A 12,584-nucleotide genomic window follows, 5' to 3' on the forward strand; every position below is an offset into this window, starting at 1 on the left:
CTTGAAAAAGGGAATCGAGTGGGAATAAGGCTGCCCCGTAGTGTAAGGGTACGGTTAAGGTACCAGATTTGATTACCGACAGTGTGGACTTTTAGTGTTTGTTTAAAAGGTAATTTAACTCTACAATATTTCACTGTTCCTTTACCGGTACCTGAAGTGTAAGACTGATCACTTAACCTTCATGTAACAGATGACCGAGATGTGCCGCTTTCGGTGTTGTAGTGTAGTGACCTATGCGCCATTGGGTGCGGATGGTTGTATGATGATGATGGCGATTAATGCATTGTGTTTATTATCTATTATTTTATTTCCAGCCACCCAAACCCAGTGACTTATGCACAGTTTGCTATACGTCGGGCACCACGGGAAACCCCAAGGGTGTTATGTTGACTCACGAGAATGTCGTGGCAGGGATCTGCAGTGTCATGATGCAACTCGGAGTGCACAAACCCAACAAGACAGACACCCTTCTATCATTCCTGCCTCTCGCCCATATGCTGGAAAGATGTTGCGAGGTATTTAAAAAATAATATTTTTCATAGGGATATCAAAAGTAATGAAATATTAAAAAAATTACATTAAATAAAATCAGTTTTTGATTCCAACTAATATACCTGCACATGTGTGAGTGTATTAATTAAATTAGTGGTTGTATTAATTTTAAAATTTGCATTATTTATATGTTAATTTTATACAATTAAATGGGTCAAAGGACAAGTTTTAATTATATTCTTGAACCAAGCGGATATTAATTTTATTTGTTACTCATATTCATCGCTGCATAAGCTAACCTGTTTCTTTTAAATAAAAATATGTACATCAATATTGCATAAAATAAAGATGCAATCTGTAATGCGCCCCTGAAGAATTTGATTACGAAACAATGTATTAGTTATCCATAGTTAAAATGTAATTAAGAGTTTCAAATATGATTTGTGTTTAAAAAAAAATCCATTTGTTAACACCTTCTCGAGGAAATAATCAGTGCATTTTCAGTTAATGAGTTTTAAAATCAATAATATGACTGCAATAAATCATTTTAAACCATGAAGTAATTTATTGAATATATTATAATATAATGTATTTTAGGCTGCTCTTACTTTTGTATATTAAAAATTGTTATTATTTTCATAAAATAATAATAATTTAAATACACACTTCGAAGATCATTGTATCAATTACTGCAAAGTATTCAAGGTTTCTGAATTTTTATATCCTGTGAAGAATCACTGTACAATGAGTTTTGAGGTCGTGTTTTTATTTTCATTGCCAGCTTGGTCTTATTTCGATCTCTCCTTTGCTCTATCTCTATAGTATAGTCAACGTTAGCGCCTGATCTAGCGCCCCGCTACTTACTGAAAAGAGACAAATTAATACGAGCATGTTATTCTCCTCTCCCTTGTAAGTAAGTGCCTGATTCTTTATGCCAAATGAACATATGATCGGTTCGGCTCTGGTTGGTTGAAGTTTATTGTGTTTATATATAGTTTTACTTAATAGAATATTATCATCAAATCTTAAAGTGACAATTGTACATTTTTAGAATGCTGTGTACATGGTGGGTGGTTGTGTGGGCTTCTTTGGTGGTGATATAAAGAATCTAGCTGATGATATGCGCTCCCTCCGACCGACCATCTTCCCCGCAGTTCCTCGCCTCCTTAACCGACTGTACGACCGTGCTCAGGCTGAAGTTGCCAACTCGTGTCTCAAAAGGACACTCTTCAACATGGCCATGTCGGCCAAGGAATCGGAACTCAAGAGGTATGTGACCAATGTATTTCTTCTCAATCTTAGATCAGTAAAACTTTAACACAATATGAAAATATAAGTTATTGCCTACTTACGGTGGAATTTCATTAAGAATTGTCATTAAATAATATTAATCGAATTTCACACATTCGTGAACAGAACTGCTTTAGCAATTATATTTTGACTAATTTAATAAATTAGACAGGGCTGCTATTGGCAATAGACATGTGTAGTTCGCGAACGACCCGGTCATACTGACAAAGTCGGAAACATTAAACTAGAGATATGTTCTAAGTTTTTTTTGTGCTGATTGTGGTTTGTTTTCCTTACAGAGGTATTGTTCGCAACAACTCCATCTGGGACCGCTTAGTGTTCCGCAAGATCCAGGAGGCTATGGGAGGTCGCCTGCGATTGATGGTAGTGGGAAGTGCTCCTCTGGCCGCTAACGTCCTGACCTTTGCTCGCTGCGCACTCGGCTGCCTGGTAATTTCTAGACTACATTACAAGCCCCATTCAGACCTCGACATAACCTCAGACACCTGAGATTTAGTCCGCAATTCTACTACGGAACCACAACTCGATGTAATTGAGGAATAAATTAAGAATCATGTTTATTGACAAATGCATTTATACATACAAGCGAACTTGGTTATTACGAGGAAAATGGGACCGACTGAATTTGCTCGTTATAAGCATTATTCGTTATACCAGAGAAAGTTTTTTCAAATGCAATCGCCATTGCATATTGTCACTAAATAAACAAATAAATATACATATACATCGATACAGATAATTCATAAATAAAACCACTTTCTAAATTTTTTGGTGTACATGATGTTATTTTCAAATGCAGATAAGTAAACATTCTTATTTTTCCACCATGTTGACACTGTGGATAAGGATAGAGAATTTTTTTTATACACTTCTACGCTATTTACATTCATATTTGACTGTATTTTCAATATTTTAATCATAATTCTAATAATCTTTATCATGGAACCAGAAACCTGGATGAATGTTTTTGACTCGTTGCTCAGGTGAACGTCCTGAAAAAGGAAATCTGGAGAGTAGTCCAGGGTTATTTTTTTTGTGATTTGGAAATAATAATATGCAAATAGATTGTTTGCAACGGAGATATTACATTGCTTTTGAACTTTTTACAGATCGTAGAAGGTTACGGACAGACAGAATGTACAGCTCCTATTACCCTCACTGTACAAGGAGACTTTGTCCCAGAACATGTGGGACCACCCATAGCCTGTAATCATGTCAAGGTAAGGTTGGATTTGGTTAAGTAAATAAATTTTTTTTTTTATTATTCAACTTAACAACCTGTCCTAACTCAATGTAACGTCATATAACAAGATAAATAAAAAAATAAAATATTTATTATTATTGTATTCAAATTAATGACGCCAAGCTAAACGTTCAGCCCTTTCAGCAGCCTAGCCATCCAATGAAGAAATTCAGTGGTTTTTTATTATTTTTTATTTGACTATTAAACTTAGCTGAAATTTAAAAAAAATATAATTTAATACAAATTAACAGCGCTTTTTAAAAGTTTTGTATTTATGAAATTACTGCGCTTGTGACGTCTCAAGTTCTCTTCCGCTTTTTCTTGTTCAGTTCTGCCGATTGGTCCATACAATTACCGTAAACCGGAAATCTTCCACAATTCTCTTATCATTGGTTGATTCATATAAACTAGTTACGTCGTTCAATATACTTCATTTAAATTATTTTTTGTACGTTTTCAAGAAACTTTGCAGCACAATTTAATGCTCTAATTTTTACAGCGCCTACGAAAACTTGAAAATTTTTGTATCCAATTTTCCATAGGGCTGGTGTTCCTCATTGAGTGGCCGATTTAACAACTTGGCAGCGATATATATATCAAAATGTATTGCACTTAGAAAAATGGAACACATAGAATTGCACATAAATATGCATTGCCTTCTGGAATAAACCTATTTTATTGTTTTCATTATTACAGTTGGTGGATGTTCCTGAAATGGAATACTTTGCCACACAAAACCAGGGAGAGATTTGCGTAAAGGGAACCAATGTGTTCAAGGGCTATTACAAAGATCCTGAAAAGACAAATGAAGTTATTGATGAGCAGGGATGGCATCATACTGGAGATGTTGGACAATGGTTACCGGTAAGGTTCTTATAAATCTTGATTGTTTTGGTCCGATCTCTCATTCTGAACACATAAAAAAATCGAACAGCTTCATGTTTTATTTGTTTATTCATTCCTAACATTATATGATATTGATTTGCGATTGTGAGTTATAAATATTAACACGAATTAGAATTTAAATATTTATTACTAGAAGTTACACACTATATCACCATATAATTTATCAAAAGGAATTCAAAATACAAACAAAAGACATGTTCCTAAGTATTCTTAACTCTCCCGGGCGAATTTTTGTCATGTAGAACGAATGGATGATGAAAGAATGATAAAACTGATGCATGGTAAAAATGAATGGTAACGTAGAATGAGGACGGCCAAGAAATACGTGGCATGATCAGATAAACCGAAATTTCCAGTCTGGTCATGGCAAAAGCAGACACAACTGAAGGACATGTACAAATGTGATAGAAGCTAGGAATGTGCCGGGTGTCAACATAATTTGTGTCCGCTTTTATTCAAATTTATAAATGAACACCAAAAGTAAAACAAAATGGTAAAGGTTATACGCCATTAAAAATAAAAATTTCTGCTCTGCAAGATAGTATTGTGTTTGCTTTTAAGTTGAATATATTGTTTTATTTGATTACAAGTCTTCAAAATAGAATGTCAAGTAGACGAATGTGAGCATATTCAACACCTTCCTCTGTTTGTGTTCAATCGAAGTAATAAAGGAGAAAATTAAGAAGGAGAATACATTATTGATTATTTTGCTGTAAAATAATGAAGGAGAATTATCAGGGTTGGTATTAAATAAGAACACCTTTTTCTAAAACCGCCATGAATGTTTAATTGGATTCCCAATCTAAAAAAATGCCTAAGTCCATTTTTGTAGTTCTAAGATATTTCAAGTTTATGCGTTTATTTTGTTCCTGAAATGTCAAATGATAGTATTTCGGAAAATTTAAAATACGTATTGTAGTTTTTATTTTAAGATAAAAAAATACAAAATTGTTACTTGTTTAGTTTTAAAATTATTGCTTGTAAAAAGTGGACTTAAGCCTAAGGTCAGGACTTAGGGATTTTTTAAAAGTATTTAAAGGACTTACGGATTTTTTCTCAGAGAAAAAACTCTTGGACTAAGAGAATTTTAGGACACGGCAGTGTTGCCAACCCAAAACTGATAAAATTGGACTTATGCATTTTTTTAAATTGGGCATCCGATTATAAAACTTTCATCTTAAGAATGGGTGTTAACATAAGTTGTGTCTGCTTGCGTCCAAATGAAAGGAACGAAAGGACAAATTACAACAAATTAGTCAATAATGTATTCTCCTTATTTGTTTTCTAGAAAGAGGTTTCGAAAATATTGACTTTTGTCATGTAATCAAATAAAATAATACATGTAATGTAAAAACAAAACAATATCTTATACAGAAGAAATTTTTCTTTCAAATGATGAATGACCTTTACCATTTTGTTTCACTTTTGGTGCTCATTTTTAAACCTAAAAAAAAACCGGAAACAAATTAGGTGAACACCTAACTGGTCAGGATATACCTGTGTGGTCCATCCTCTCCGCCCATCACTGCATGGAAATGTATGTATGTAGTAGTAGTATGTAGTGTTAGTCCAGGCAGAACAAGGAATACAGCTCTATGTGTAAAATAGAATAATAACTTATAATGCTTTCGACTCAATGGCTATTTTTTCGAGGTCTCAGGATCGATTGCCGGTAAGGTTGGAATAAAATGTTAGGTGCGGATAAAGAATGATTTTCCATATTTTAAAATCTAAGAATTATTTTTGACTTGAGACTTTTCTGTTCACATAATATACTGATGTCCATATAATGCTCCTCTCTTGAAATGTATCGATTTCATTTCAGAATGGAACTCTGAAGATTATCGACAGAAGGAAACATATCTTTAAACTGTCTCAAGGAGAATACATTGTCCCCGAGAAAATAGAGAATATTTACATAAGAAGTCAGTATGTTGAACAGGTGTTCGTCTATGGTGAATCATTGAAAGTAAGTTCTGCCGATTTCCTTATCCTTAACCTTTTATTATACGCTTGTGACATAAAATTTATTATTATTACGAAGTATTAGTAAATAAATACTGTAAAACTCCAATTATCCTGATGAATGAGTGCCAGACATTATCTATATGTATCTCTTTGCTCCAGCAAAAATTAAAAATAGTGTTTTTTTAATGTCTTCTGATAAATAATCATAATCCTTTTAAACAACTTACATCTAAAATTATAATTGTTTTGGTATATATGGTAGAAAAATACCAAGCACATAAAATTTAAATTTCCTCAAAGCATTTTAAATGTTGGTTGCTGCCTCGCTTGGGACGGCAGCATAAAGGGTTAAACCACCTCTTAAGTTTTGTCATTATTTCAGAACAATGTAGGTAAAATTGTGAAAAAACAAGGATTTATTTATCTTTTAAACTTCATATTATTGTTAAACCATTGCATAGAGAGTTTTTTTTTTTAATCCCAGGAAAGCTCATAATGTATTTTTTTATTGTAACAGATAGGAAAAGCATTTTTGAGTAGGAAATATGGTCTAGCCATTTGCAGGGCTTAACCTGTTAGTTTAAATTATCATTTTACACGCCGTGTAACAATCACTATTCTGTCTATGTTTGAATATCCATATTTTCTTAATTCTTTCTGTTGCGAAGTAAAAGCTTACAGCAGTACAACGGGCTGTAGGTACTTAGGTCAAGAATTGCTAGCAGAAACCGAAACCGTCTGTTACATGTTTGTTGTTAAACTAAAAACCAAACCAAAAATTTGGAACGCTTTTGTTCAATGCAATAGACCTAAAGGGCTTCCCTTTAAGCGAGAGCGAATCATCACTCTGAGAATGGACCAATGTAGCATTCCAAATTAATATTTTTTGTTTGTTTGTATGAATTTTATAAGTATTAGGGTCTCATTGATTGAAAATTACAAGTTCAAAACTCATTACTCATTTACTTACTTAATGTTCATGTCCGCTCTCTTGGTGTAGCATATGGTACCTAAAAGTCTTTCCAAAAACACATCACATGTGCACAATTTGAAATGATGTATTTTACCTGGTATGTTTTTTTTTCTAGTCTTGCATTGTTGCTATCGTTGTCCCCGATGTTGATGTAATCAAGTGCTGGGCATTAGAAAACAAGATTCCTGGTACTCTGTCCGTCCTTTGCAACAACCCTGATGTGAAACAACTCATCTTGCAGGACATGCTTGCTTGGGGCAAGGAATGCAAACTGAGCAGTTTCGAGCAGGTAATATTAACTTGTCAATTTGAGACAGTTTTCAAAGATTGGTTATCTATTCATGTTCCATCTAACCATTATTTTTCATATCACTTTAAATTGTTTGGAATCGTCAAATTTCTTCCCAGTTATCGGTCCCGTCTGTCCGCCTCTTGCTCTAGTGATAAGCTTCTTTGCCTACCATGCAAGAAGTCTCAGGTTCGATTCCCGACTTCGTTGACATGAAATATTTGTTACAAAGGTTTCCACTGCGATATTTCACAGTCTCTGGATTAGCATCGGCAGTGCAAGATTTTCTTCATGTAATAATAAATTATCGAGTTACGCTGCTCTATTGATGTATGGGTTCTGTGCTCTGTGCAGCGATGGCAGCAGTTTTCAACCTCAAATGCTTTATTTTATCTCCCCAATTTTGTCCGTCTAAAAGCCGCGATTTGGGGATGGGGAGAGGGGGGGGGGTAACCTCATTGTGTCAAAAAAATTGACAATTAAAAGTTTCACAGATAAAACCATTTTTACGTCGTATTGTATGCATAAGAAAATGTTTTAAAATCGGTATAATTTTGATAAAATTCTGTAGATCAGTTGATTGCTCATCAAATCGGTAACTGTACTGAAAAATCAGTAGGGTTGTCAACGCTGGCCCTGTGCCCCATGGAATAATTAAAAATATTTTTTCTTTTTTTTTTGAGGGAATAACTATGTTAATAATATTGTTTTGATATTAGCCAAAATATTGCAGTATGTATAATACATACTTGGTAATTGAATAAAAATGAATAAACAAACCATCAGCCGTTTCCCTATAAAGGCGACTGAATGCCATAATTATTAGTTCTGTGATGACCGAGGTACATGCAGTACATATTTCATTATTCCTGGGAGTGGAAATGCTTAGAGGAATTTTCTGCATGATTTCAGGAATATCAAGAGTAAAGTTTATTATTTTAATATTGCAGATTAAGTTTATTTTATTGTTTTATTATTTATTAATAATGGAATAGAAATCTGAATAAGTGCATTATACCGATAAAAACATTCAAAGTTTTTAGCAGTAACACACAGTTTGTATTTTAGAATATTTATTGCATCTATGAATTACTGTGAGATGTATAGAGGGGGTGTACATTCAAGGCGCGCAGAAGGAATGCGGTAGTGTGTTGTGACACTGTCCTGTTGAGTTTTGATAAAAATTGGCTCTTCGATATTCACAAATATATGCTGTAACATGGACCCTTTCAATGGTAGTGAACGAAGCTCCTGTGAATAATTATCTTATATTTTTTCTAGGTTAAGGATATTTATCTCCACCCTGATCCGTTCTCTGTACAAAATGGCCTCCTTACACCGACCCTGAAATCCAAGCGGCCCCAGATCAAGTCATACTTCAAGCCACAGCTCGAAGATATGTACAAAGAACTCATGTGAGATGTATCTCATCCATACTCGATACACACTTGGCAAGAAATGATCAAATATAAACGCAGTTCATTTTGCATTTTCCACATTTTGCGACATTTCAAACTTTTTGTTAATTTTTGTTCATACGTGCCATTTGCATGACACACAGAAAGTTTATATAAATTTGTTTAAAATAAATGTTAATGTAGCTAATTTGTTATTGTTTCGTTAGCGAATAAAATTGTGTAAAATATTGTGTGAAATTTTTTGAGGTAAAACGATTTTTGAAGCTTGTATGTAAATTTTGTAGTTAAATCTTTTTTATTATTATTTAAAATTATTGAAATTATTAATTTATGATATTGCTCGTGGGCTTTTAAATATAATTCTCCTTTACTTATTTTCATTTTAAGTTTGTCAAAGTGAAGGGTACATTTATTTAATATTCTTGGCTCTAAATTTTACAATTTTGTTTGTTCTATGGAGATTTTAGGCACTTCTTCAATCAGTATTTAAGTGAAAATAATAATATTTACTTGCATCACTCGCTTTGAGCAAAGATTAAACTATCTACAGATTTCTATTTCAAAATCTGAAAGCTCGTGTACTTTAAAATGAGTAGGTAATACAGAATTAGTGAAAGTAATATATATAATAATATATAGCATAAAATGGATGCAATAACTCTCTTGTCGGTTGTTAGATGAATGCGAATAACATGAATCCTAGAGTTTTGACTAGTTACAAAAAAATATTTAAATTTAAGTCAATTAATCTCATTATTTCATTTGCTTTTCGTAGGGAATGTAATTAGGAAAGAGAAATTTTAGAAATTAATAAATTAGAACACTTTTGAGTGGAATGTTGTGAAATGTTTTTTTTTCATTATATGAAAAAAATATTAATTGAATTAATGAAATGAATTATTGTAAAGAAATATGATTTCAATTTAACTGATGAATGAAAGTATGCCTATCATTATTATAGCTTTAAGATACTTTCAGTCGATCCAGTAAAGCATTCCTCTTTCAATATGGTTTTGTCATGTGGAAATGCTGTTTTTATTTTGTTTAAAAATTCAGTTCCTTACCAATTAATCCGCTTCGAAGTGCCTTAAGGTATGGTTATTGGAGAAATATACAAGCTAGTATAAGTTTCGGGGGTTTTGCTATGTACATCCTTACAATTTCTAGTTCTATCATTATATTAAACTTATTCAATGTCAAATTGCGAGTGTTGCGAGATTGACTCGATCAATTTTTAAGATCTTGCCACTGACTTACAACAGTTTGTGTGTATTTTTTTATGCATGGCAATTTTTACTTACGACTTGATCACTTCCAACATTTTACGATTTATACATAATGATTATGATAATATTTTTACAATCCTGATGTGTCTCGATACCTTCTATAAATACATATGTACTTCATATTTTGCCATTTTTTGTAAGTCAGTGAAAAAACACAAAATATTCTAACCTAGGCTAACTTTGGCAATTTTTAGTTGATCTGTTTCTGAGTGAGAAGGGATATGTGAGTCAAAATCAGAAATCCTACATTTCAATGTTATTTATTTCTGAATGTTAAAAAAATAGCCAAATCACATAAAATTTTCTTGTTAATTAGTAAATTTACTTTGTTTTCATAGCCAAAGTATTTAAGGTAATAATAATAATTATATATAACTTAAAATGTGGGGGTTTGACTCATATTCCTTTTCCAAACAAACTTATCAAATACATAAATATCGAAATAGTTCCTTTAAAACGAAGCTTCTATTTGCGTGGTGCTTCTCTGGGTAAAGTTTATGGTACAATTAAGTTATCATGTGAAAATATCTGTGCATTAATGCCGTACTTAAACATGCACAAACAACAATTCATCATTCTTATGTGTCAAATGAAGTGAACCTCACTAAACTTGCATAATGAGAAGGTATGTTAGCAATATATATTATAAACACTACACACAATACAATTTTGATGTTAATGTAGAATTTATTCTACAAAATCCTCGACACATTTTTGACTACTCACCACCATCTACAGAAAAAAACATTTGAATCTTCTATAAGCAATAGACATTATGAGTAGGTGCTACACTAAACTTAAATACTTTTTCTGTAAATATAATGCACTCATCGATATATAATTTTACCAGGTAAAGTATATTGTAAACTATTGTATACCCAAATTACAGCATAATAAATATAGTCAAAATAAATTACTTTACTTTTCGATTCATTTGAAAATTACTTATTGAATTTGTTTAGTTATTTATTTACATAATCTGTGTAGGTACGATGTGTCGGCCTCGTGGTGTAATGGTCAGCGCGTTTACCTTCCTTGCAAGAGGTCTCGGGTTCAATTCCTGACATGGTGGATATGAAATATTTATTTAAAATAGTGTTTTCACACTAGAATATTTCATAGTCCCTGGACTGGTACCTGAAGCGTAAGACTGATCATCTTACCTTCATGTAACAAAAATGATCAAGATACGCTGCGATTGCTGTACCAATGCAGCGCCCTATGCACCATTAGGTACTGAAAGGGAATTATGATGATGATCATTTGCACTTATCAAAATCAGTTTAGGAATCAAATTGTATTTTATTAATATATTATTGTTTTATTTTTTGCCTCTGTATTTTTTGTATTAGTAAAGTTTTATGTAAAACACATGTCTGAAGAGATTTAATATACATTTATGTAAAACTGTCTTAATAAGTAATTATGTAGCTTGTTAATACGCTTTTAAAGTCACACTTTTTAAATAGATTTCATATTGAAATATTTCTTCAAATCTGCATGATGTGAAGTTAAAATATAATTACCACTTAAATTACGTGAAAAATATTGATAAACCTCATTCTATTACTCGTTGTTATTTTTTCTGATATTTGAATGCAAAATAAGACAGATTTTGTCACATTACATTAGTTGAAACTGAATGGCTGCCTAGTATATGACATTTCACCTTTCTTGAGTATTAGACATACCGAATATCTTGAGAAAATTTTGAAATTGTTTTAATTAAAAATAATGTGTTTTATGAAAATGCATTATTTATTACTGCGGGTATGACAATACCTGCTTAACAGGGTTTAGTATTTTGAAATACTCTGAATAAAGTCGCCAACTATTGAAATCAATATTTGAAGCACTTTTAACATAATAATATTCCTTTTTTAATCTTGCAAAGTAAATTTGTTTTATTTCCGAGTAAAACTATAAATTATACTTGTTTACACCAAAGATAATAATCATTTGTCTTTATCAAAATATCAAAGGGGAATAATTTAGGTTTATTATTTATGTAATTTATTACATAGATATTTGTTGAGATTTCTCTAATCACTAAGAAGCTATAGGTAGGAATATTGTACAAAGATTATAGTATATATTGATCTTTTTCTTGAAATATGTATGTATGATTATTTCACTTAAGCTAGGGTTTCCTAGGACAGCGGTGCCCGTAGTTTAACGGCCGTAGTGAACGGTGATGCAGTGGACAGCCGTCGTAACTGTGACTAGAGTGTGGTTTCCTAGGAAAACGGTATTATCAACACCATTTAACACCATTTACCTCGGAAACCACTCTCTAGTCGACGTTACGACGGCTGTCCACTGCATCACCGTTCACTACGGCCGTTAAAATACGGGCACCGCTGTCCTAGGAAACCCTAGCTTTAGCCACTCGATGGTATTTACAATTTGTGCAAACCATTTTGCAGCACGTGTTATTTGTTGTTAATGAATAAATAAATAATTATGGATAATCAATAAATTCTTCAAAATAAATGTTTGTTTTATTTATTTTATTAAATAGACCTTTATTTCTAATTATTTTAATAACTGTCTATCTACCTATTATTGATAGCATGGGTTTAAAAAATGTCGACCAAAGTCACTAGCAAAAAAAATAATCTTTTCATTGTTATGCTAGTACAGACGTGAGAAAATGCGTCTCTCATAATATTTAGATACATTCTTTTCCTATTATACA

At 32.3% G+C, this 12,584-nt stretch overlaps 1 protein-coding gene across 1 annotated transcript in view; it reads left to right on the top strand.

Moving 5' to 3' along the window:
* Nucleotides 1-12,379, top strand: part of LOC148277789 (long-chain-fatty-acid--CoA ligase 5) — a 50,159-nt gene extending 37,780 nt beyond the window's left edge. Inside the window, exons 6-14 of the mRNA XM_088232393.1 lie at nucleotides 315-515; nucleotides 1,544-1,761; nucleotides 2,082-2,232; nucleotides 2,913-3,023; nucleotides 3,743-3,910; nucleotides 5,778-5,921; nucleotides 7,009-7,182; nucleotides 8,464-12,025; nucleotides 12,272-12,379. Coding sequence (XP_088088519.1) covers nucleotides 315-515; nucleotides 1,544-1,761; nucleotides 2,082-2,232; nucleotides 2,913-3,023; nucleotides 3,743-3,910; nucleotides 5,778-5,921; nucleotides 7,009-7,182; nucleotides 8,464-8,601 — 1,305 coding nt within the window. The 3' untranslated portion in view covers nucleotides 8,602-12,025; nucleotides 12,272-12,379. The remainder of the gene's footprint in view (nucleotides 1-314; nucleotides 516-1,543; nucleotides 1,762-2,081; nucleotides 2,233-2,912; nucleotides 3,024-3,742; nucleotides 3,911-5,777; nucleotides 5,922-7,008; nucleotides 7,183-8,463; nucleotides 12,026-12,271) is intronic.
* Nucleotides 12,380-12,584: the final 205 nt, after the last annotated feature.

Source organism: Micrasema longulum, unplaced genomic scaffold (assembly GCF_059751315.1).
Source record: "Micrasema longulum isolate JH-2025_06_02 unplaced genomic scaffold, ASM5975131v1 h1tg000979l, whole genome shotgun sequence".
Taxonomy (NCBI): Eukaryota; Metazoa; Arthropoda; class Insecta; order Trichoptera; family Brachycentridae; genus Micrasema; species Micrasema longulum.